The sequence below is a fragment of the Solea solea genome, chromosome 1, assembly GCF_958295425.1.
Source record: "Solea solea chromosome 1, fSolSol10.1, whole genome shotgun sequence".
NCBI classification, from domain to species: Eukaryota; Metazoa; Chordata; class Actinopteri; order Pleuronectiformes; family Soleidae; genus Solea; species Solea solea.
In genome coordinates, this window is record NC_081134.1 from 32411749 (window position 1) to 32438101 (window position 26353).

Genomic DNA, 26353 nt, shown 5'->3' on the forward strand with positions numbered 1-26353 from the left:
AAAACTAGAAACCATCAGCAAATTACTTGCCAGTTATCTCTCAATAAATCCTCCTAAAGGTTACACACTGGACCTTTAAAGGACAATTTTGACAGATATTGAAATGCATCAAAACGACTACAGAACTGTACATATTTACCATTTAATCATATACAATTGAGAGCTGTATTAGGGGAAACATTTTAAACCAGATTGGGTTTTTTTGGTTATTTAAACGGATAGATGATATCAGAATGAATTTTATCTTCATACAGTGAGTCAAAAATCATTCCGGGTTGTAGGTTACAGTCATGTGAAGTTTGGACATTCTGTTACATGACTCCCTGTACCTGCCAGCCTGTAGAGAGGCCTGCTGAATGGAGCCACTGGACTGTTGATTATTAACATGTAATTGACCACTCGCTGCACTGTGCTCAATGGGGCGGAGCCGACCACTTAACTCTGTCATGTCTGCTTAACTGCGGCTTTGACCTTTAACTTATGGTTAAGCTATCTGTTCAAACCATTTCTGTGTCAAAACTACTATCAAAATTTATGGGTTCATACAGTGTGACATTTGTAGTGCAAGCTGTAGAGATGTCGTAAAAAGGCACGTGATGCTCCTCTTCCTAAAACTAGATTTGTTTTAACTTGTGTCGTCGTTTACCAGGAAATGCTCTTTCAGTGTCCTGACTTTTTCTTTACAAAAAAAAAAGTTGTTGGAGCCAGACGTGCTGGTCTGAGTATTTCAGGAACTGTTCAAGGGTTTACTGGGAATGGTCCAAAAATTAAACGATATCCAGGGAGTAGGAGTTCCCTAGGTGAAAATGCCACGTTGATGCCAGAAGTTGGAGGAGAATTGTCAGACGCTTTCAAAAATACATCTAAAATGACAACCAAGGTCTGCAGAAGACCATCTCTGAACCTTTAGAGAACGTTCTCTTTTGGTTCTCAGAATGTTCCAAGAATATTTCTGTGTCACAACCTTCATACAACCTTTATAGAATATTCTCTTTTGGTTCCCAGAACGGTCCCCTAACGTTACTTTTCTACAACCTTCATACAACCTTGTGAGAATGTTCTCTAAAGGTTCCCAGAACGTTTCCGTTACTACTTATGTCACAACATTTATACAACCTTTAGAGAACATTCTCTTTTGGTTCCCAGAATGTTAATTTGTCACAACCTTCATACATTAACATGACAACTTTCATTATATGTAATTAATAGTAATTTAAACTGTGTACATTAGCAGGTACACTAGCAGTCTTGGATAATGAAGAGGCAAAAAGTTTTATTTTTTAATGAACCAAAAATATACAACACAACAAACTCTAAATAAAGAATAAAAACAAATGAACACACAATATAAATTAAAATCAAGCTTTATATACAGTGCTTAATAAATGCAAAGTCTCTATTAAGGGGTTGGCATTTATGGATAAAGTCCACTTGACTTCAAATCACAAAAAACTTATTTTTAAAGCTCAGTTAAAAAACAACAACATTGCATTATTATGTGTGTTGCTGAGTGGGGGTCACTTCCTGCTGCCTCCACCTGAGCCTGCACTTCACTGACCATGCACTGTCCGGCACCGGTGTCAGGTCACATACTGTGTAAGTGTTGGCTGTCTCTCGGGACTCCTCCTGGACGAGCTGGCATATAAAACGAGCCACTCTCTCCTCGCACGCACACACACGGACACAGTGAGACCAGGCTGGCCTGTGCTGCGCTTCATGGACGCTTCAGAGCAGCATCCTCATCCTCCTCATCCTCCTCATCCCTCCACAGCTCACGGTGCTGCCGGATCACTCTCACCGCGCTCTCCTCTGCAGTGAGTGAACATCTGAATCTTTATTCATGTGTTGTGTTTTTATGGAAACATATTTAAATGTGCATTTGTGTCGCAGTAGCTGCTTTGTTGAGATTTGCGCAGTTGCTTTTTTGGGTTTTTGTAAAAACGCTCACGTTGCAGAAAGCGTCGTGACGCGACATTATTTATTGTCGCTACTTCATTTTGGAATTTGTTTGATTTGATTTTTACAAAAGCAAAACAAGGGACAGAATGAGCTTTATATGCGGCAAAGAAGACTGACGTAATTTAATTAACGCAGAGCTAAATATAGTACAACTGTGTGGTCTCCACTGCAAGAGGTTTAAACTTTATTTAAAAAGGATATCTGATTATTTAATGTTTGTCCTTGTGACTTATGCCTAGTGTAGGTTAAACAGTTATCACATGGAACCAGGCTGCCGGAAACGGTTTTAATTGTTACCATAGCAATAAGAGGGGGCTTGTCCCTGCTCGGGACAGCTGCCAGAGACCACACCCTTCTCTCTCACCACAGCCTCCAAAGATGCTTCTATAGCTAGAGAGAGACAGGTGGACATCCTGGCTTTTTGTTTGTTTTTTATTATTTAGAGAATACAATAGTTTATTATTGTTGTTTCTATTCTTCTTAATTCATTCTCCTGTTGTTGTTTTTTTTGTCAGAATTGTGCAGTTTCAGCATCTCATTATTGTTCTCTGTAGGTCTGCTCGTGTCGCTGAAGCTGCCATGGCGAACAGGGGGCCCAGCTATGGCCTGAGCCGGGAGGTGCAGGAGAAGATCGACCAGAAGTACGACCCCGACCTGGAGCAGAAGCTGGTGGACTGGATCGTGGCACAGTGTGGAGGAAACATGGAGAGACCACAGTCGGGCAAACAGAACTTCCAGAAGTGGCTGATGGATGGAACGGTGAGTGGCTGCAGAGACTCTTCTTAATATTGCAGCTGCTGTTACATATATATGAATAATTTAAAGTGCATCAGTGCAGACCAAACAACTCCGTTAGATTTAAAGAGACTATCATTTATCATCATCATCTTTTACTGATTTATCCTCCACATGAGGGGGTCATAAAATAAGCAGACACATTCATGTGCCTAGTCATTATTGAAGTGTAATGCAAGACAAATATCAGCTGAAGCAGAGGAGTTATTGATAGATAAAAAGAAGTCTATGTTCCATTTTACTGGATTAATATTTGTAGCAGACACTGAAGTTTGAATTCCTAACATTTGTGACTCTGTGAGTGTGTCTGTAATTTCTCCTGGCATTACATTAATTACTCTAATAAATGTTTTTTATAATGATAAAGGAAGAAGGGCAGACTGGAAAAATGTGTATGTTCAAGCTTTGCCAGTAGGTGTGGCCATTGTGTGACTTAAATTGTATTAACCCTTAGAACACAGAGCATTTAGGCTGCTTTAAACAGAGAATGTGCAGTATAGAGTGCCTTGTATAATTTCTTTCCAGCACAAACTACAGACAATTCTGTATTTTCATTTTCCCCAACTATACAACCATATAACCCCGTATACGCCACAGAGTTAGCTCCGCTCGTTTTTAGGAACAAAATTAAAGAACAACAGTCTATTATGTGACTTTTGCACAATTAGCGCAACTCCAATTTTTTAAACCTTAAATCTTCAGCCATCTTTAAGTTTAATTTCTCACATAATTTAGGATAAGACCCAAACTAGGCGCCTTTCAAGGTTCCCTCCCTAGATACCAAGGCCGCCAGGCATCTGGACCGGATACGCTCTCTCAAGTCTTACTACCTATACTGTGTGTATCAGAGCTGGCACGCTGCTCGCCAGAACCTGCGATGATGCCTTAACTTTGCAGATGTTAGCCGCTGTCTCAGTTCTCCTCAGATCTGAGCTGTCGACAATAAAACCTTGGCTTCAGTTTTTCCCCATTCCCCTTTGTCTTTGTCCAGATCCTCTGCAGACTTATCAACAGCCTGCATGCAAGGGGAAAGGAACCGATCAAGAAGATTCCAGAAACTCAAATGGCCTTCAAGCAAATGGAGAAGATCTCTCACTTCCTGCAAGCAGCAGAAGCGTATGGAGTGACAACCACTGACATCTTTCAAACCGTGGACCTGTGGGAGGGTAAAGACATCTCACAGTATCTTCTGCAGAGGTAAGCAGTCATCACTACATTCATAAACCTCTTTTACTTTGGCCACAGGTAAGGACATGGCTGCAGTGCAAAGGACTCTCATGGCTCTTGGGAGTGTGGCGGTCACTAAGGACGATGGTCATTACAGAGGGGACAGAGACTGGTTCAATAGGTAAAAACAAAGACGACAGAACATAATTGTGTTGTAAACTTTATTTCCTATTCCTCACATTTTCATTGTCTAAAATCTGCAGGAAAGCCCAGGGCTATCGACGGGAGTTCACCGACGAGCAGTTGCGCCAAGGACAGAGTCTGATCGGTCTTCAGATGGGCAGCAATCGCGGTGCTTCTCAGGCTGGTATGACGGGCTACGGTATGCACCGTCAGATCATGTAGACCACTTCCTGCCTAACTCGCTCCTCTGCTTCCACACCTTATTTTCTACTAATACCACCGAGTGTTGTAGCCCCCCCCCACCCCAAAAAAAACCCCCTTCCTGTCCTTTGTAGCACCTGCCATGTTAACCTCAACCTCCCTGGAATTGCTGCTTTTCCCAGACTGTGTTCAAATCCACATCTTAAAATAATGATGTCAGATGCTGTAGATCGCCTTCTTCAAGCCGTCTTCCTTTCCGCCGCCTAACTTTGTTGACTGTTTCCCGACTTTCTCTATTCACTTTAGTATGTGGAACTTAGCGTCATTCAACATCACTGTAGTCTTACGGGAAAACTGTAGATTTAAATGTCCTCACAGAAACAAGCCATCCGTGTTATACATACTTTAAATCTGAATACTGTCCGCCGCTGTTAGAGCATGTTGTATGCTAATGATTTGTATGTACATATTCTTTACATCGTTAGTCATCGTTTCAGCCATTTTTTTCCTGTTACTCTGTCATTATTTTAGCCTTAAACTTAACGAAAACTCTGACGACGTCTCCACCGTCCTGTCTGAAGACTCGTCGCAGTATCCTCTGTAACCAAATCAACCTCACGTTTGTGCCTGGTTTTTGGGACTAGAGAGACCGGGTCCTGATACATTGGCCTCAAGTTACAAATGAGTTTTGAGTTATTTGTGAGTTGACGTCGTTCCGTAACGTGTCCGTTTTGTGCAAAACCCCATGTGCAGTAGCCAACATGTATGACAGTGTGAAGACATTGCTTGAATGTGCACATTTATGTATTGTCATGTTTATATTTTTGAATATATTTATATCTGGAGGCTTGTGAGAGGAATTATGTATAAAAAATAAATAAAGTGAGCATATACAGTATTCACATGGTGTCTGTGTAAAACACGGTGTGTCTTGAGAGCTGGGGACTCACGGGTGTCTGGTGTTTACTTACTATCTTGATTTAGTGTTCCAGCTCCTCCCATGATGTGCCCATCCCTCCCGCCTCTACTCACTGTACACACAATCTAATAAAGAGGCAGCAGTGTGGCTTAATAATGACAGTTCATCAACCAGAGAGGCTTTACTGAAGCCAGATCACCTCTGGCTCTCTGAAGTGACCTTGAGTAAGGTATTAAGTCTGGCTGTTTAATGGTTAATCTAACATCTGTACGCTTGCCTTTTTTCTGCAATGAAGAGCCACAAAAACTTCCACTTAAAAGTGACTGGACACTTGATTTTCATCCATACAGCTTTATACCTGCTTTTAACATGAAATTTGTTTTTTCAACATCTGCGAGGTGAGCAGAAATGTTTGTCAAAGTCACTCTGGTAAGAGCGAGCTGAGCTCCAGACCATGAAAGGTCACGTTTGATGTCAGCGATCCAGTTTATGGGGTCACTCGTGTTGACATTTTGAAGGGACACATGAGAAAAGCATGCATGAATTAACATTTCATTAGCATCCAGCAAGTAAAGTACGACGGAGTGTTAGGGCCAAAGAGAAGAGATTATTATTAAATAGCAGCAGCACGCAGATGTAACCAGCGTTATCCTTGCAGTCGACCACTACCAGACATTTCCTCCTCCAGTCCACAAAAGAGATGATTTTCTCCAAGTCTTGTGTGATTCTTTCTTCCAAACAGACTCAGTTTCATTCACAATCTTTTCAAAGTCTCTGATGCTAAAGATAATGTGGCGCTGATGTGAGAAAAATATAAAGCTTTTTCTTTATTTGTGAAGCCCCCAATCAAAATGTAACTTCACAAAATGCTTCGTGTTTCTCATCTTGACACAGGTTTGCAGCTGATCCTCTGAGATTTTGCTTGAATAATAACTATGACTTTATTCTCGAAAGATTAAGACTTTTTTCTTATAATATTACAACTTTATTCTCATAATATTATGACTTTATTCTCAAAAGATTCATATAAAAACAACCTTCAGTTTGGCCCTAAAACTCGTTGTTGTAAAGAGAGCACATTAAAATGCCGGATTTTATTTCTGTCAAGTGTCGTAGAGCGAGAAACTGAACGTCTGACTAATCCTGATGCAGCATCATCACAGTGATGAATGGATGAATAAGACATTCAGTGTAAAACACCTTGAAAATGAAGCATCCTGCTGTGACAGCCTGTAATAATCATTGGCTCAAGCCTTTTTTTCTCTGTACAGGAAGGTAAAACATGAGAAACTACTTTTTGACCTTTTCGCACGTCTGACCCCTCACATACACTTTGACTCAGCTTATTATTAGCCTCGACCAAACTGGCAAAGTGTCCAGATGTCTAACCGACACACACTCAATAAGTAAGCCGGAAAACACAGACCAATGAGACGGCTGAGACAGAACTGACGTCAGCCTCGTCCAAAGTTCTTGTCCATCTTATTCGTGTTCTTTTGCTTGTCGTGTTTTGTTCCACTGCCTCTCGACTCTTTGAGGATAAACTGCGGCACCTGGTCACGACGCTTATTGTGCCCTTGCTTTAACTTTGAGTGCAAACGCTTTTGCATTGAGGGATTTTAGAGGGTTCTTTTTGAGACAGACAATGCTGCAGATCATGTTCAGGGTTGCCCTTTTGCTCCTTCTGTTGGTGGTCTGGTGTGTTGCGCAGGAACAAGCCCAAACAAAACCGTGTGTTTGCGGACACCCTGGCATACCGGGGGACCCCGGGCACAATGGCAGCCCCGGTAGAGATGGACGGGATGGAATGAGAGGTGACAAAGGTGATGGAGGTGAGTTTAAAGAGATTCCACCACAACGTCTTAACCTTCAACTTCACATTTTTATAACACTTACACTATGATTATCAATCATCCACGAAAAGGTGAAAGGGGTCCAGCTGGTCCAGCAGGCAGTAATGGACACAAGGGAGACAAAGGGGAACCTGGTAAGTACCTGACAATACTGATAGATAGATAGATAGATAGATAGATAGATAGATAGATAGATAGATTTCACAAAACATGAAAAATGTATTGGAGTAAAAGTATTAAACTCGTCTAAAATATGCAGTGAAGTACAAGTAGAAGTAAGAGGAAAAAAATACTCCAGTAAAGTACAGCGACAGAATTTTAGTACTTAAGTACAGTCATGAAGAACGGTAGGTAGGTAGATATGATGATGTTGTATTTATAAATCATAAACATGTGTGTCATTTCCAGGTACCGTTGGCCCAGTGGGGCTCAAAGGAAAAAGGGGAGATAATGGAGAACGGGGCCCTCCTGGGAAATTGGGACCCCAAGGCGTCCAAGGACCCTTGGGTCTGAAAGGAAATAAGGGAGAGCTTGGACTGCCTGGACCTCAAGGGCCTAAAGGTGATCTGGGGCCAGAGGGTCTAAAGGGAGAGATTGGTCTTAGAGGTGACAGGGGAATTCAGGGACCACAGGGCCCCTCTGGTAGGCCAGGTCCTAAGGGGGACATGGGTGTCCCAGGTCACAAGGGCAACATTGGGTATCGCGGGGAAAGGGGACCTCAAGGGGAACAGGGCGATAAGGGTGAGAAGGGAGACTTGTCTGTTTTGTATAAGAGTGCTTTTTCTGTGGGACTCACGGCGGTGACTAAACTCCCAGCAGCCAGTGCACCGATCCGCTTTGACAAGATCATTTACAACCAGCAGAATCACTACGACCCACAAACGGGGAGGTTCACGTGCGCTGTAACGGGCGCCTACTATTTCACCTACCACATCACCGTGTTCTCCAGAAACGTAAAGGTGGTTCTCATGAAGAACGGCGTGAGGATCATCCACACCATGGACAACTATCAGAGCAGCGAGGACCAGGCCTCAGGGGGCGCTGTGCTGCACCTGGAGGTGGGTGATAAGGTGTGGTTGCAGGTGGCTGGAGGAGAGCTGTTCAACGGGCTCTTCGCTGACGAAGATGATGACACGACCTTCTCTGGATTTTTAATCTTTGCAGCACAATAGTTTTTAGTATATACACATTTATATGGAATGTAGCCTAGATTGTATATATGCATGTATATGTAGACAACAACTAAATATTGTTTTTGATTTATTTGATTAGTGGTTTGGTTCATAACATGCAGGAAATGCTGTGTTAAATCCAGTGTTTCCCAAACCTCAAACATTGGATTTATTTTATTTACTATATTGTCACATTTAAGAAGTGGAAAATTATAAATATTCCAGAGCTTCCTGAACTTCAAACATCTGAGGCCTACTGTATATTCAGATTTGTGCATAGACTGTGAATGTAGCAGAATATATGGAATATGTTTTGCTCTTATTACAGATGAATAATTGTCATAAATATTCATGAGCTCAAACTGTGAGTAACATTTTGACTATAACTGAGAAACACATGTCATTAAAATGCCAATAACAAAATAAGTCTGTGTATGAATGTATGAATGTATGAATGTATGTATATGTGCACACTCACACACACATATTATTGTAGAGCATTCTTAGTGAGGACACTAATAGACATAAATGCATTCCCTATCTTCATTCCCTAAATACCTAATACCTAATCCTGAAATGTCTTTACCTTCAGGAGCCCTTTAAATGTCTTCACAGATACTATGACACACACAGGTTTGTGCAGCTATTCTTCTTAGGACACTGCACTGACTGACAGCCTAAACAAACCTTAACCCTAACCAGTCAATGCCTTATCCTAACCTTAACCTAGCCCTAAACTTAAACCAATTCTTCAAAAACTGAAGTTCTGCCTCATTGATCCCAGGTCTTGGTCTCCATGGGGTCCTGGTAAGCTCACTGTTTATGCCAGAGGTAACAAATACAAGTACGTGTGTGTACATGTCTGTAGTAGGCTGTGTGGACCAATTGTCAAACAAACCTATCTTTGTGAGGACATTTCGGCTGGTCCACACAACTTCAACAGACTTTTTTGTGGATTAAGACCTGGTTCTAGGGTTAGGGTTAGAATTAGGTTTAGGGTAAGGCACTTGAGATGGTTGAGAGATGGTTAAGGTTATAAGAGGTTAGTGTATACATTATGTCCTCACTTTGGTACAAAACGTGTGTGTGTGTGTGAGTGTGTTCATACATACACACATATGTCACTTACATGTGTCATGTTTTCTTTCTGAGTGTCTTCTTGTCTGTTTGTCTGACAGTAAAGACCAGCAGCACTCTTTAAATCATGCTGTCTTCCTGGTATTTTGGGATGGGCATTGCTCAACAGAAATATCCAAAACATTAAGGCGTGATGTCACAGAGACGTGACACGTGGGAGACAACTGGAATGCCCAGTCTTTTTTTGTCTCCAAGACGCGCAGGAAGTGAGGACGAGCTGTATTGTCTCGTCTTAACCTGTTGTTTTTTCTTCTTCTTCGTCTTCAATGGAGCACGTTCCACAGTGGGCGTGGCCGCCCGGTCAAGGACTAATCTCCTGAGCTGTCATTGGCTGTCAGGAGACTGGTCACGCTGTGGTCATCCACTCACCTCTATCGTAACCTCTCTAGGCCCCGCCCCCCTTTGCAAACACTGCAACAAGTGCATTAAAGATGCTCGAGTGTTTCGGACCTTCTTCTTTAACTGGAAACACAAGGAAACCCACGGCTTTTTCTCGAGAAAACGCGGAAGATAGGACACTAATGAGCACGAATCCTCTGCGCTTGTTTGACTAAACAACAGGTTTTGCCGGTCGGCGAAAGGGAAATTACAAACCGCGGAGCTTGCGCAACTGGGAGAGAAGTTTCTCCGCGAGAGCCCGTGAGCTAGCTCAAGTTGCTAGCCCCAGTGTGTCCAAGAAGCCAGCTATTTGTCGCAATATGTTGCGGGGTAACAGCTAGTTAGCACAGGCTGCGCACTTGTTTGCGTTTCCTCTTCCGACATGTTTTGGCGACAAGAGGACAGAGAGTCGTGGGAGAAACACAGACGTCTTCACTATGGCTGAACACAAACAGCTGCTCTGTTGATGTGAGGAGGACAACATCAGCGATTATGAGCAGGGTGAGCACAACTTTTATCGTTTTATCTGTGTTTAATGCTTAGGTAGATGAATGGATGGGACATATTCCAGTATCCAGGAAACATTGAACAATTAAAATCAGTATCAAAAACAGGGTAAAGAGCCACAGAGCTGCCAATGACTCACTAAAAGTGGTGATAATGTCTACAAAAATACGTTGATAGAATTGTTATTTTGTACTTAAAATGTATTTGAATTAGTGGTCAATCAATATCATATTAATCCTATAACCATCAGTTACACATTTATATTCATTGTCACGCTTTCCAGGATTGCTCCAAAGTACACTATTGATTTGTTTCAAATCCAAGTTATTATTAAAGGCAAATTTCAGGTTCTTTGTGTATTTAATATTTCGTATACACATTGTTTATTATTGAGAATATTTAAGTGCACTGTGTAGGTGCAGCTTGGATAAAGTTTATAAATTTTGTATGTATTATTTGTTATTATAAAACTGTTACTGTGAGGGGTTAAGGAAAGGAAAGCCAAATGTATATACCAAAAGTATCCTAAATGAGCCATATCAATTGACCTCTAATCATTAGTTTAAAAGACAGGTTAAACAAAACAACCTAAAATTGTGTGTGTGTGTACCAATAAACAATTAGATTCATAACATTGTGCCGTTGTTGTAATAAAACTGTTTGAATGATTAATATCATCCGCTCACACTTGCAGTTGCGGTGATATCCGCCCTTGTGTTGTAGGTTAAAATGGGACCGGTGGGGGTTATTGTGGTGCATTACAGCCGTGGTTGTTATAGTGATGTGGGAGATGCCAGGCTGTGCTGGGAGTTGGTGAAGGAGGGGTTGGGGGCAGCAACTACAAAGAGCTTTATGGCCAAAGAAAGTTAATTAATGCAGAAATAAATAAGCAGTTTGAACCCCAGGTTCTTTATGAGCTTGGAAAACTACTCGCTGTAATCCCTTTTTCTGAGCTTATTGTTTTCAGGGACTATTTTATTTCTCGCTGGTACTAACGTAGTCTGCAGTCATTAGAACAACTTACTCTGACTTAATTAACCTGTTTCCATTTCTCCCACGATAGACTTTAAAAGCTCGGAGTAAATTGTGGTGTGTGCACCATCAGTAATAAACAGTCCCTTCCTTGTATGTCAGTCGTTTGCTTTATAGTGCTACAAAAGTACCTTTTAACAGGATTAACAACTGTGCAATACCGTTCACGAGGCTGCTTTCTCTTCTCTACAGTTGTTATTTATACTTTATTGCAGACTAACGGCTGGGAAAGGAAATAAAAACAGTACAGCCACATTACCCAAGACAACACTTAAAAAAACCAAAATTAAGAACACACACACACACCAAGAGAGAGAGATCAGTGACGCACAATGAGACATCTGTACCATTGTACCATTGTCTCTACAGCTAAGACTGGTTATTCTCATCTCATACACAAAATGTATAACACCTACACCTTTTGTTTCTGTAGTTAATTTACCTAATCTGCTTTGCTTTAATTCCTTTTGAAACTTCAGTCCATTGGAGAAGCAAGGAGTTGTTACTTTAAAACTTTGAAAGGTTAAAAAAAGGCACCAAGGAAGTTCTCTTTTTCTGATAAATGAAAAAAAAAAAATGCATTGACACTGTGGGAAAGTGAATGGCCTTGGCAGATGTTTCTACTCTCTAAGTACTTTCTCTAGTTGTCAAGTGCTTTTAGATAATTGGAGTAGGAGTATAAACTCCTTCCAAGATTAAATGCCAATGGGAAACTGTCTCAGCTGCTCACAGACTTCTGTGTCATATTGGTCAATTTGGATTCTTCAGAGGTTTTGTGTTCATAGAATGAATATCGACGAATTGGCCTTTTGATTATTGTTGTGGAGCAGTCGGGTTACATTGTGAACGATTGAGTGGCGAGACTGCATTGTTCTGCCAAGCATTGTTCACCGCGGTGTTTGATTTCTTGTCGTATGTCTCTGTGACAGTTCAGATGAGAGCAGGTGAGTGAAAGGCTGCCTGTGTTAGAGTGGAGACACTCCTTAGTCTGGCTTGTGACCACACTTCCCACGCTCGATAGAAAAGGGGCGTGGCATCTCACGTAATCCTCGTGCCTTGCGTTATCAAATAATGTGAACCCGGGGTCATGGGCAAAATATGAGAATTTAACCAGGAAGTGCTTATGTGCTCGCCTGATCCAGGACAGGATCTTTTTGTGCAGTGCTGTTCCACAACAGTTGATGTGCTCCTCATGAGCTTTCTTGCTACAGTTCTAATATTTATCTAATTTTCATCCTGAAACCACATTACACACTCAGGCTATGTTGTTCCCCCCTACAGCCAAGTCCTGGTGGGCTGTTTTTGGCTTCTGGTGTCACTCTCAGTCAGCACTGAATAGCCTGGTTGTCTCCCTGATTAGGCTATCATGTGCAGATGAAACCAGTCCTGAACACAGACTGGTAAATCTCTGCTAATCAGATTATAACTGGGAAGGAAGACACACACACACACACACACTCCCACTTCCACATGCTGACACTTAAAAACAATAAAAAGCGTGTAAAGCTTGCATGCAAGCGTGAAGAATAAGAATATTTTAATATGGATAATAATATGAGCCAGCCACTTTCAGCCACTTTGTACTTTAAAAGTCCAGCATGTGACATTTGCTGTGTAGAGCACAGACATTTGAACAGCTTTTTATATATGTAAGGCTTTAAGGATGCTGCCATCTAGTCTTATGACACCATTAACCCCAAAACCTAAAAATGGATGTAGTCTTCCAGGTGCAAAACAAACTCCCCTTGTGAAGCCAAGAGATTTGTAAATTTGACGGGCACCATTTCACTCTTTGAGACAGGAAGTTTCACAGACTGTGCTGTATTTTATTGTCCATTTTCCTCCAAATTGGAACATAATTTACAAAATCACGATTGAGACCATAAGCACAACTGGAAAATGTTAACTCAAGTGATAAGTAGGTTCATTTTACCATAGACTTCCATCCTTTCTGCCATCAGTTGAAATGCTCCATGGTGACAAACCCAAACAGACAGACCCAGCCAAAGTGGCATTTTGAAAACGAAAGCTATGCGAACTAAAAGAACCAACATCCTTTCTGGTTCACAAAAGCAACTGTGGTACCTGTGTTGACGCACGTGGTACAGGGGGTGATTACGTGTAACTAATGCTCACACAGACACTGACTGGGCACACTGTGTAGTGGTGTTAGGAAATCTGAGCGAATCGTCTTTTCTCAGCCTTTATCCGTCAAGACAAAAAAAGCAACTGGTAAAGTGACGGCTTAAAAAGGAATGGCGATGTTGCTCCAGGGCAACTGTGTGTCTCTGAGTTAAGCTAGACAAAGGAAAATGAAAGAAGATCTGGTCTTTCCTTGATGCTCTCTGTCTGGTGGTCTTTGAATTCAATGCTTGGTTCATTTTGGCCTAATGATGTTTATCCTGGCCTCAGGCAGGACATACCTCTGCAGAGGTGAACTGTGGCCAGGAGGTTACCTATCTCTTTGCATATAAGATTGATTATGTAACTGCACAAGCTTCTAACAAAACAGGAAGGGAGTCTGTGATTTAAGCACCTTTACTCCCTGTTCAGTTCTGCACATGCACACACTCGCACTATTTGAGAGGATGCTCCAAGTATTCGCCACTGTGTTATTGGAGTGCATACCTTTAGCCTTTATACACATGTTTATGTATCTTGGTGCATGCACATCCTCATCTCTGGGAGTCTAATCTGAGGCTGGCTCCAGCTGGCTGCCATGTGTGTGGGGGGGGGAACTCCTCCCTTAGCTCTTAATTAACTCTGGACCAGGGCCCCAGTGTGCCGCTCCCATCCATGGCTCAGTAGGAGGAAGACGGAGAATCAGTGACACAGGAAGGTATATACCGGAAAGTTTAATGTTGTGAAATTGATCTGCAAAGGCTGTGATGTTGACGTATACGTAAGTAATATTTGTCTGGATGTTACAGTATGCATAGTTGTAGACGAAGCAATTGTATTTGCGTAGCTTTTTTTTTTGCCATATTTTCCTTTCGTTGACTGGAGAAATTAACACAATTTTAACATTTAACTGAACTGAACAAGAGCCTTGGCAGTACATTTAAATCATCATGAGTGCGGCTTTGATTGCAAAACACTGCCACTTAGATTGATTGATTGCTCATCAAACCCTTATAAAAGGGACACAGGTAACAGGCGCACAAGCTAACATGCTTAACACTTGTGTACATTGTTGTCTTCTTGTGACATGGTGGCCAGTGTCCTCAGTTTGGTGCTGAGGACACATACTTCAGCTCTGCCAAGTATTAGTAGACGCCAACTAGCCTGTGACAGTCAGCGCCAAGTGCGGGGAAGAGAGCATAAAGGTGTTTTTAAAGTAGAGCACTGTTGAGAGGAGCGCTGATAGTATGATATGATACTAGCAAAACCAAAATAAATGCCTCAGCTTTGAGAAATTCTTTATCTGCCCAGTTTATGCTTGGAAAACACAGAGTTTTGGATTGGGCATTTTTCCAGTTACCACTCAACGCGATTTCTCTGTGGCAGAGCAGATGAAGAAATGACAAGAAGACAATTCAGCAGTGCTTTGAAAGCAGCGCATTGTTCATGAGGGACTGTTTACTGTCTGTCAGCAGTGGTGCTTGGCAGGAGCAGCTCTGTGTTTACATAAGTGTTCAATGTGATGGAGCGAGCTGGTTGAAGTGACAGCTGATTTCGACGGAGAAAGCCCATCTGCTGCTGAACGTGCATGAGGACGGGAGGCGTTGGAGCATTCCGACTCCCTGTATGTGCACACACGAGGCAATGCTGCATTCAAACCCTCGTTTAATGTATGTTGACGCACTGATGCTGACGAAATCGCAATATTTTGAATTGAAAATAATTATAATCACAATATTTCAGGGGTATTTGGTTCCTTTTCCACACAAGCGGCAACAGAATATGTTAACACTTTTAGCAGTATAAGTAATCTATAGAAAGTCAGTTGCTCATTTAAGAAATGCTTGTCTTTTTAAAATGGTATTGTTAATGTTGTGGTTAATAACTGAACTGGTATAAAAACGAACAGTGGATTACATTATAAAAATTGTAATATTGCCTTCATTAGAGAAGTTAAGCACATGCAACATTTAAAATGTTCCTATGTGCTTATATCTACATGTACATCTTATTTACTTATATTATGCTGTATTACATAATTCCAGAAACATGTTACGAGCATGTTACTGTGTCACGATTGTAGTCTAAAACTAGTGCCATGATTTTAATATCAGAACACTTAATCACCATCAAGTCAAAAAAGCACTGCACAGGGAAATGACTGTGTTTTATTCATGCATGCTGCAAGGGAAACATGCTGATGCCTCAGGAATAAGATGCAATAAAGTGATTTCTATGTGCTCTATATATTTGTTTTGTTTTTGCTGGCAGTGCAAGGGGGTCTTCATTTTAGTAAATCATCACAGTTTGTATGACAGTCTTATTCAGTTGACTATTTCTGGAAAATGGCCATTAAGATAAGTTTCTTGCATTCTAACTTGTCTTGATTCAGTGGCAAAATTTACACGTGGATACTCGCAGTGTTGTTTTTCAGAGTCTGGAAATAGTGACGTTTTAGGACACATTTGAGAAAGGACAATAAGCTTTGAGAGATCTGGAAGACTGGTCTAATCATTCAATATTTGATTTTTGTTATCTTATAGTCATTATATAGCACTGAACACGAGCCAAAAGTACAAGAGTTCAGGCCTAAAAGAGACTTTGTGTCTTGATAATGGCGCTATTTCACAGAAGACATTGAACCACAACATAGATTTGTGTGCTTTTTCTGCTCTGACAGGGCAAAATGTTGCTGTAAAAACCACCAAACGGGAGCAAACTTGTAAGGGTCAAACTCTCACTGATTTGATGATCACACAACCCTTTACCCTGACATCACCTCACCATGGAGGCAATCTGGAGAAGACGGAGCAATTTATTGCATTAATCACAATGGATTAGCAATTTTTTTTCATTGCTTAGTCATGCTCACAAGGCTTCCACTTCAAAGGCTCAGCTGCATTAACCACTGCTCTGAATCTCTCACACACACGTACACACATACACACAGCACGCCACCACCCCAACCTGGGCCTCAGTGTTCTGTAGACATTGAAATATGGCAGTCAAGGACAAATGCACATAGTGTTCAGTGAAAGATATTTTACTACGTTGAGTCTGTTAGTCTGTGTTTCTTTCCAGAAAATGTTCTCTTAAACATACTTGCATAGATAATGCTGACGCTCAAGCACACTGCATGTACTAATTTATTCAGGCTAATGTTCTTTTGAGCAAATTCAAGGCCTTCCTTGAACATTGTGTGCTCTTTTTGTTTCACTCATTTTTATTTTATTTAATTAAAGCAAATGTTAACGAGCAAAGCTCAATAAATGATTCTGTTTACTTTTGCAGGCAGAACAACAGGACGGAGGCTTGTCAACAAGCGAAGAACATTTGCCATGCTTCCATAACTCCAAGGCTGACCCGCTGACCCGGAGCCGACCGCTCAGTGATATATATCCATTTCATAACCTAGGTGACAGTAGTGCAGTCCCGTATCTGCTGCCTGGATGTGGAACCCAGGAGCAGCCGGTGACTCCAGGTCCCGTCGCTGACGAGAACAAACTGAACAGCATCCACTCCTCTGCTTGGTCCAACCCTGTCATAGGTCAACCTGAAGGAAAGCCTTATTCATCAAGGATTATGAAGCTTTTTTCCAACTCGAGGAAGGGCCCAGTCCCTGCTCACAGTCCAACTGCTGACGGTCCCACATCAGTCCACAGAAACAACAGTGCCCCTCAATCCTTGTCAGGACGCTCAGGATTGGGTGTGGTGGACTCTTTCAAAAAGCTCCGCTCCTCTGTGCTTCAGGGTATTCAGAGTAGAGGGGCAACAAACCACGATGAAGATCATGTCGTTTCGTCAAATCAGGAAATGGTTAGTGGCGCAATTGTGGCAAAAACTGACCCTGGTCTAGAGAATGGAATGAATCATTTAAGGACAGCAGAAGGATGCAGTTTGTCTAATGGAAATTGTACTGAACAGACATTGGCAGCAATAAGCCGAACTGGCTTGGACATTGAGGAGTATGATGATGAGGAGGAAAATGATGAAGGAGATGTTCTCACCCGGAACTCACGATTATCAAGGAGTATCAGGAGGGCGTACGGGGCAGGACGCATTTCTTTACTTGACACGGGGAGAGGCAGAGATGCAAAAAGTGGCATGAGAGAAGCTGTGGACATTCAGAAACCAGATCAGACATCCAAGGTGAATATTCAAACAAAGAACATGAACCAAGACATGAATATGAAGGTGCCAAACAGAATGAGCAAAAGCGCAGAAAATCTTCATATATTTAAGGCACCATTCAGACGCAAAGCCCCATCTCAAGGTTCTCTTTCGCCTCAGGAAGAGCCTCAGAGGACTCCCATGTCAAATGGGACACCATACATCCAGAGAACAGCCAGTGCCTCCTCAGTGGACCTTCGAGGCATCTCCTGCAATTGCAGAAAAAGCCCTGCAAAGACTAAGGGGCCAATGCTGAAGCTAGTAGGCAGTATGACTGACCTAACTGTCCGGCGCAGGCAAAGTCTCTCCCCCAGCCCTACATCTCCCATGTCACCCCTGAGCCGTCTCCATGACGACTACTCCCGTCGTGTGCCTTGCTTACAAACCAGCGAGCGCCAGCGCCGGCCTTCGCCTGTCAGAGTGCGTGCCATGTCTGTCGAACACACACCACTGGTTCATACGCGCCACCCTGAGCGTGACACAAACCCAGAGCAGCACCAGGTTCTTATCAGCTCCGTCTCTGTGGATCTCCCAGATAGAACAGAGACTTCACCTGGTTCTTCTTGTCATGAGATCTTCGTTGTATCCACAACAGTACATGGCTATAAAGAGGTGACAGAGTGTGATTCTTCACCACTCAGCCAAAAAGAGCCGTCACAACAAGAGCAGATTGAGGCCAAGTTGCTACCAAACAAGGTGAGATGAAGTTTTAAGTGAGTTGGAAAATTGTGTGCATGGAGTTGTCAGGAGACTGAAATAATTTTGTTTTTTATATGCCAGTAAACATTTCTAATGACATCAGAATAGATTTGTATCTGTTTTAATGACGCAGCTTTTCAGAGCTTATGAATTCCTGCCTACCACATTTGCAATTTTTGCTTTGAGAGTGCTGACGGAGAAGTATAGAGAAGGAGATTGGTGTCATTTTATTATCGGGTGCCAAGAGAGGAACTGTGGTATTTTACGAGGAAGTTGGGAGTGGCAGAGAAGAATGTGTGGGTGGTGCAGGACATGTTTGAGGACAGTGAGACAGTGGTGAGGTGTGCAGGAATCCACGCTGAGCCCTTTATTATTTGCAATGGTGATTGACGGATGAACTCAGGCCGGAGTCTCCGTGAACTATGTTGTTCGCAGATGATAATGTTATCTGTAGTGAGAGTAGGGGACAGGTAGAAGAGAACCTGGTGAGGTGGAGGTCTGCACTGGAGAGAAGAGGAATACCTGTGTGTGATGACAGTGAGACAGGTGGTACAGTGAAGATTCAAGGAGTAGAGGTAGCAAAAGTGGGCGAGTTTAAATACCTGGGGTGAACTGTCCAAAGTAAATGCAGTCCACAAAAGAGGTGACGATGAGAGTGCATGGTGGCGTGGGTGGAGATGAGTGACGTCTGACAGGAGGATAGTTCTGCAGGATAGCAGCAAGTGAAAGTGAGATATGCTACTGTATGATGTATGGCTTAGAGACATTGGGAGTGACCTGGATTGGCAGGACTAGAAATGAGCATATTCGAGGGCCACACCGTGAACACATGAAGTCCTCTATATTTTAATTTAATAAAGGATGAAAATGTAAAGATATGAGTTGTTTCCTAGTATGATTTAAATTACATTTGTGATTTTGTGATTTCTGTTTATATGCGATTAATTGTTCAGCCATCATTAAAATACAGCAAAGCTGCACATGTTCCAAGAGCTGCCTTAATCGCTACAAACAAAAGCATTGGATTAGAAGTTGTTGGGAAGACAAATCTACAAAGAGGAAGGAATCACTGAAAGACAGAGGGAAGATTTCCTCTGTTCCTTATCATGTAGATCATTAATGGGTGCCAGTCTTTTAGCTGAATGGCACTGACCTTTGCCTTACGTTACAATTTCATGAAGTGCTCTTCAACTTTGACTCATTCTCTTGTCAGTGTGATATTTGCTAAAGGAAAAAAAACTGAGCTGTCAATTAAATAGTGACCTAGGCACAAAGTTGCTTTTCTTTTCCAGTTGGTGGTGTCTGCTGAGGCAGGGTCACATGCTGAAGCCAGATGTTCTATGTGAACAGGCACACTGAAGGAGCACTCGGAGTTAATGATTAGGCTTTGTTTATGATTAGTGGGCCTTGCGCAAAACAAATCCGTAGTCCTGTGGTGTTGTGAGAGGGTAGGAAACCACGAGTGAGTTCATCCACTGCCCCGCTTTCCCTCCCACTCCAACCCAGAGGATCAAAGTCCAGCACCACGGATACTGGGCCCGGGACAGGGAGCAGCACCACCACACAGATGGGACTATAAACACACTTTTGCAGAGAAATATTTTTTTTTTGTTTAAGAGATAGAATTTGCCTTCGAAGATGAGGAAGAAAAATCAGATTTGTTTGTTTTAGACAACGATGTTTGTATGTGTTCCACAATGGTGCTACCTTTCCAGTGTATATGCTCGGGACCAGACTCCGATCGAGAAAACCAAGAGGTGAGGTTAAATATCACTCACTGAAATGTATTCCAGATGAGTAACCTTTAGTCAGTATTTGACCGCTGAGCATACAGTACTTGCTGACATACATACAGTATGATAACATGTGATAGTGGAGATTTCTGTTGCAGTTTCTTGTTTGAGCTTGATAAGCCACTGACTGTGTGAACTCTCAAACACTAATCAAGTTTCTCACGAGAATTCTGCTCAACTCAGTTGAAATAGTTTCACTCTGATTCTTGTGGTTCTACGTCAAGAGCCAACCAAGACACTTGTTTCTACTTGGGGCGTTTATGACTCGCGGCACCACTCTGCTCTGTTTCTGATTAACAGATGTTCCTCCCGACAGATATTGTGCTCTACATTTCAGATTGTTGAACTTCGAAAAGGCAATATCATCAACCATGCTGAGTTTTTATCTCTCACTCCTCTTTTCATTTCTAGGTTACGTCAGAGCAACAATTACGAGAAGCACTTCTCCAAACAGACCAAGTGTCTCCAACAACCAGCAGCAGCACACCGCCCATCTCCCCAACATGCCTCCTCGATTCACCCACATCACCCACAGACGCGGCAAGGGCTTCCACTGAAGCATCCTCTGTTAAACCCAGGCGAAGAAGTGGGCGCCCGAGACCTCGGCCCATTTCTGACTACGGGCAGCTTTTGTCCAGGAAACAGTCCATTCCCGAGGAAGTTGCAGATCTTCACGTTGAAGAAAGGACAGAAAATGTGTTGTTGCATAAAGAGTGCAGTGATAGAACCACCTGTGAGAATGGAGAGAGCCCTGAAAACTGTGGCATGAATGGGGATGTCCTGTGCACGAGGTTGCGGCCCGTCTCGGTGATTGGAGTTGTGGATCTGTTTTCTCCTGATGCTGAAGAGAAGGACGACCTGCTTCCTTCTGTGAGCTGCTTCTACATTGTAATTTAAAAAATGCCAATAGTCCACTTGTACATTTTCTACTTTTTAAGAGCCAAAATGATTCATTTTTGCAAGCAAACTGTCTTCATATATATGAAAATGGCTGTTTCAGTTTAGAGAAGAAACCAAGAAACAATATTAAAAAAGTAAAAAAAAATTAGTTTAGTTTAAAAATAGTTAAAAAATAACTAAATGTAGTTGTCAGTGCTGTTTGTGTGACTCATCTGGAGAAATTGAGCTCTTTCTAAATCTCAGGATTTCTACTCTTGTCCTCCCTGTAGCCTGTGTCACGGCCGCCCATCCCCTCCCACCAGGTTCCCCCCTACAGAGCAGTGTCTGCTAGGTTTCGCCCCCCGACTCTTTCCCAGAGCACCCCCATCGGGCTGGATCGCGTTGGGCGACGAAAGCTGCACAGAGGGCTCAGCGGTGAGAGCTGGCGTTACTGCTATGCGACACAACATCACAAATTCTAGTTTGTGGGGAAAAAACTCAAGTTTTGGAATTTTAATACTTGTGTTGGAGGAAAATGTTGGTTCAGAGCCATATGTGGGTGTGCATGCATCTGTGGCTTGTTGTGTGGGTCCTCCCAAATCTTATCAGAAATGTTTGCAGCTCTTTAGCCCCTCTATATATGTTGCAGATGGTATCTCTGAGTGCGTGGTGACACTTGACGACAGTGTGAGCGAGGAGGAGGAGGAAGGCAGCTTTGATGAGCTCACGGATGTCACGCCCTATCTCCAACCAGGGGTGGAGATCTCTGTGCTCAACGAGGTGAGGCTGACGAGGGTGACTCACTTGTTGTGTTGCAACGCTCCTCGACATCTTCCCCCCCAAGAATGCACTTTAAATTTATGATGCAGCGTTTATCTTGTGTGCATGCCTCGCGAACAGCCATGTGAAAATATTTTTGCGTGTGTGTTCTCAAGATGTCTGGCCTCAGTTCAGCACAGCAGACAACCTCAGCAGTGTCCACATGTCTAGACATAATCTTAACATGTTAGACATGGGCTTAGCCTGCATGTAATTGCATATTTATCTCATCTGTGTGTGTCTTCCTCAGTGGATAAGCTCGGGCCACACGGTGTATGCTGAGGCTCTCTGGGACCATGTGACCATGGAGGAGCAGGAACTGGCCTTCAAGGCTGGAGATGTTATCCGTGTCCTGGATGCCTCTCATAAGGACTGGTGGTGGGGCAGGGGGGCTGACAGAGAAGCCTGGTTCCCCTCCAGCTTTGTGAGGGTGAGTGGACTATCTGACCTGTGTGTGTCTGACACATGTTTGTTTTCCTGCGGGCACAGAAAAGTCATTGGCTCGTCTCCAAACAAACCTCGCAGCCCTCTTAACGGTGTTTGTGGAAGGGTTTAAACCTCAGATGTTCAAATGGTTTCTGTGGTGACCACAGCTGATTGACAGCTGACTCTTAATTAGACAGGCTGCAGTTACCATGATGAGGTCATTTGATTGGCAGATAGGCATCTGCTGTGTGTTTGCCTGCAGCTGAGTCCATTCTGCCCAACAGGAGCTGTTTAAGCTTAAACCTTTCTGTTACTATAGTGATTTGGAGTAGATCTGAATCTTTTGAAGTTTAAGTAGCTATTGTGATGACTTTCATTGTGTCACATGAATTTGTACAAAAGAGTGGATCAAAAATGTATCCTGACTTGAAGTTGGCCTTAAGCCTTTGACGTATTCTTGATCGTTTGGTGTGAATGCTGCTCATGAGGTCCCACTGTGTTTCAGGTGCGAGTGAACCAGGAAGACTCGAGTGCAGAAAGTGTCGAGAGCGTAGCAGACCAGGAGGATCCAAGTCCCAGGGACACGCACAGTGCTCAGCACAAGGAGCAGATGAGAACCAATGTGGTTCAGGAAATCATGAATACTGAACGCATCTACATCAAACACCTCAAAGACATCTGTGAGGTATGTTTGTCTGCTTTTTAGTATAAAAAGTTCAAAAATATTTAATATTTGAAATGGCATACTGTATTATAATCAAAGAGGAACATTCTTATTTGGAAAACCAAAGATGTGAACAAAAAATAAATGTCAATCAGGGTACTGAAATTTATATACAGCCATCTTAAGCTGAACTCCTCCATCCAGCACCTCCTGTTGGCCAGTATTTGAAGTGTTAGCAGAAACATGACCATTTTAATGCGTCTTTTCAGGGTTACATCCGCCAGTGCCGTAAACACCCGGAGATGTTTACCGAGCTGCAGTTGAAGACCATCTTCAGCAACATTGAGGACATCTACAGGTTTCAGAGGCAGTTTCTGAGAGACCTGGAGAAACAGTACAACAAAGACCAGCCGCACCTCAGCGAAATAGGCTCTTGTTTTCTTTTACACGTAATGACCACACACACTTAATCACTGTGTTTTACTTCATACATATGACTGATTCAGTCGCTCTTTAATTTTTAATGTTTGATCTTATTTCCCAGGGTGAGGGTTTCTCCATTTACTCAGAGTACTGTAACACCCATCCAGCAGCCTGTGCTGAGCTGCATCGCCTCATGAAGTTGGGCCGATATAAACACTTCTTTGAAGCCTGTCGGCTCCTCCAGCAGATGATCGACATCTCCATCGCTGGGTTTCTGCTCACGCCTGTCCAGAAGATCTGCAAATACCCGCTGCAGCTGGGAGAACTGCTCAAATACACCCCCAAACACCACAGGTACTCATAAGGAAATGTATTATTTACAGTACACCTCTCTTATATTGCTGTTAGTTAGTCAGAGTAAAGTCTTAAGTCCTCTACACTCACCAGTCCCTTTCTCACCTATTGTTCAAGGCTAAAGTCCTTACACCTTTTATAGTAAAATCTATAACAGTTTGCATCAGAAATGGTCACAGAGCCAAACTGATATCTTTGATAAGAGGGAGAGCAGACATGGTGAGCAGATGCTGTTACACTTCATCAGATGCGTGCTATTTAAATCGCACAATATGCCAGCTGTGTTGGATTCGGTGTGAAGAAGCAAAGGCAGCATAACCTGATATCTGCAGTATGTCAGGATCGTTTGAAGGGCAGCTGCTTATTCGTGTGGGATTCAGATGCTTTTATAGTGTGGATGAATTCCTCTGACTGCTTTTAAGCTTAGAACCACTTCATCACCTTACCGTCCTGTCGTCGCCGCCGACAGGATTTGGCATGCGTACTTCTCATTACCAGAACTCCTAGACTGTTTGTGATATCTAGAAAATTACAAAACTACCAGAAAGCAAATTAGTAGAACCCAGCTACTTCTCATTAGGGTAGCCCCTCAGGACTTCTGTGGAGCGGCCGTCCAATCACAGACAGAAGATTCACCAGAGCTTCACACATGTGGGACGTCAGGTTCTCAGTACCATAATTCCTAAACGGTTGAATAACTGCCAGAAGTTGAAGTTATCTTGGAAAAAGTGGCTGAAGCACTCATTCACTAAGCAATAAAATCAAAGTAAATCCAGGTGGCCTGATTATCATGATGGTCATAAGTACACCTCTATGTTCAAGGCTGAAGCAGTGTGTGACCATAAATTACTTTTTTTTTTATTGCAGTGACTTCATCGGAGTGAGCAAAGCATATGAGGCGATGAAGAACGTGGCGAGTCTGATAAATGAGAGGAAGAGACGTCTGGAGAGTGTCGACGCCATCGCTCACTGGCAGGTGGCCATTCTGCGCTGGGAGGTGATCATTTATTTATATTAAATCTGGTTGTTTGGCCAACCTGTTGTGGTTTTGCGTTGTTTAAATCATTTGACCCCTGCGTGAAGGCCTCATTGTAAATGTGTCGTCATAGGGACCCGATGTGCTGGAACGAAGCTCAGAGCTGATCCACTCTGGGGAACTGACCCGCGTCCTCCGACAAGGCAAAATGCAGCAGCGCAGCTTCTTCCTGTTCGACCACCAGCTGGTCTTCTGTAAAAAAGACGTCCTGCGCAGAGACCTGCTCCACTACCGCGGACGGCTGGACATGGACCAGACCGAGGTGGTGGATGTGGCCGACGGGCGGGACCCAGACCTGGGCCTGACCCTGAGGAATGCTCTGCGCTTACGTCATGCCTCCACGCTGGAGTTTGTGTGCGCACTGTGCTGCAGGAAGGCCCAGGACAAGCAGAGGTGGTTGGAAGCGTTTGCCAAGGAGAGACACAGAGTCAGAGAAGATCAGGAGATGGGTGAGTGGAATCAGATTCCTTTCGATACAAAACAGCTTCTGTGAAGAGACGTCAAATAAAAGGTGAAGAGGGTGAATAGATTGTTGGAAAATGGGGGTGTGTGTGTGGGGAAATATTTTGACCTGAAGGTGTCATTCATTTTGGCAGGAATGGAGATCAGCGAAGAGCAGAGAAAACAGGCCATTGTTAATGCCAGACGAGCCAAACAGGGGAAGATCAAATGTAAGGAATTGTTTGTTTGTTTGTTTGTTTGTTTTTAAATGTTTTCTATTTAATTCACACCATATTCATTTAATCCTTTCCCCCTGTTTCTAGCCATTGGTTACTCCGGTTCTGTCCCACCTCACCACCAAAACCTCCACCCACTTCACCAGCGTCACGTCACCATTCCGACCAGCGTGCCTCAGCAGCAGGTTTTCACACTGGTCGAGCCCCAGAGACGAAAGCCTTATCACCTGTTGTACAGCATCACTCGCAATGCCTTTTTCAGGAAATGAGGCTTTTGCTCCCTCACTGTTAATGTTTGTTTTTTTGTTCTGTGTTTAAACCGTCCTAAAGACTTTAAGAACATCTCGGTTTTTTTTCTTGTTCTTTCCTGTCTGTGAATGTACCTTTTAAGTTTTGTCCGTGTATGTCGTTCTCTACGTGTCTGTTATAGTTGCACATTGAAGTTGAGTGCCTTCACTTTGTATGGGGGCATGATGAAAGTGTTAAAATAGTGTCTGTTTGTTTTGAAATGCTGCTCTCGAAAGCCCATGAGACCACCCCCCCCCCCTCCTCCCCCCTTTGTTTTATTAATTCCAGCTGAAAGATTTGTTTTTATCTAAATTGTGACGACGATGCATCTTCTGCTTTTACATTGACAAACATGGTTGTAGGTTATTTCACGAAGGCTGGACCCTTTTTTTTTTGCTGTGAGCCTGTCAGCTCTGAGCACACACACACAGCCAGAGGATAAATTGACTAACATGTCCATCTACCCTGTTAACACTGTAAATAAAAGGCTTGTACAAACAAATCAAGAACGTGTTCACTTGTAAAAGTAAAGTAATTATTTGCTCATGCGACTTGCTACTTAGCAAGTGTTTGTCCTTTGTGTTTATCCTGCTGAACATTAGTTTATGTGAATTTGTCAGAAGGTAATGAATGAAACCTAAGCCACAGACCTGGAGGAGGTGCGATGCTGTCAGCGGGCGCTCTGTTTCTCCGTTGCTCGT

General features: G+C 42.9%; 3 protein-coding genes across 4 annotated transcripts; all 3 read left to right on the forward strand.

The window, feature by feature from the left end:
- The first annotated feature begins 1647 nt into the window (after positions 1-1647).
- Positions 1648-5203, forward strand: tagln3b (transgelin 3b). Its single transcript, XM_058637056.1, has 5 exons — positions 1648-1814; positions 2514-2718; positions 3746-3920; positions 4000-4102; positions 4185-5203. The coding sequence occupies exons 1-5, from the start codon at positions 1717-1719 to the stop codon at positions 4324-4326; spliced, it is 723 nt and encodes a 240-aa protein (XP_058493039.1). The 5' UTR covers positions 1648-1716; the 3' UTR covers positions 4327-5203.
- Positions 5204-6710: 1507 nt separating this feature from the next.
- On the forward strand, positions 6711-8675 carry c1qtnf9 (C1q and TNF related 9). The gene is made up of 3 exons (XM_058638127.1): positions 6711-7056; positions 7149-7211; positions 7486-8675. The coding sequence occupies exons 1-3, from the start codon at positions 6870-6872 to the stop codon at positions 8247-8249; spliced, it is 1014 nt and encodes a 337-aa protein (XP_058494110.1). The 5' UTR covers positions 6711-6869; the 3' UTR covers positions 8250-8675.
- A 1044-nt stretch (positions 8676-9719) lies between these two features.
- On the forward strand, positions 9720-26154 carry spata13 (spermatogenesis associated 13). 2 transcript variants are annotated; one of them, XM_058639034.1, is made up of 13 exons: positions 9720-10265; positions 16716-18290; positions 20498-20956; positions 21256-21400; positions 21615-21745; positions 22035-22214; positions 22716-22895; positions 23144-23323; positions 23419-23651; positions 24519-24648; positions 24761-25136; positions 25284-25358; positions 25452-26154. In XM_058639034.1, exons 1-13 carry the CDS (start codon positions 10257-10259, stop codon positions 25631-25633), a joined length of 3855 nt encoding a protein of 1284 aa, XP_058495017.1. In that variant the 5' UTR covers positions 9720-10256; the 3' UTR covers positions 25634-26154. The 2 variants fall into 2 exon arrangements, with proteins under 2 accessions (XP_058495017.1, XP_058495025.1); XM_058639042.1 differs by lacking the exons at positions 9720-10265; positions 16716-18290 and adding an exon at positions 19533-20050.
- Positions 26155-26353: the final 199 nt, after the last annotated feature.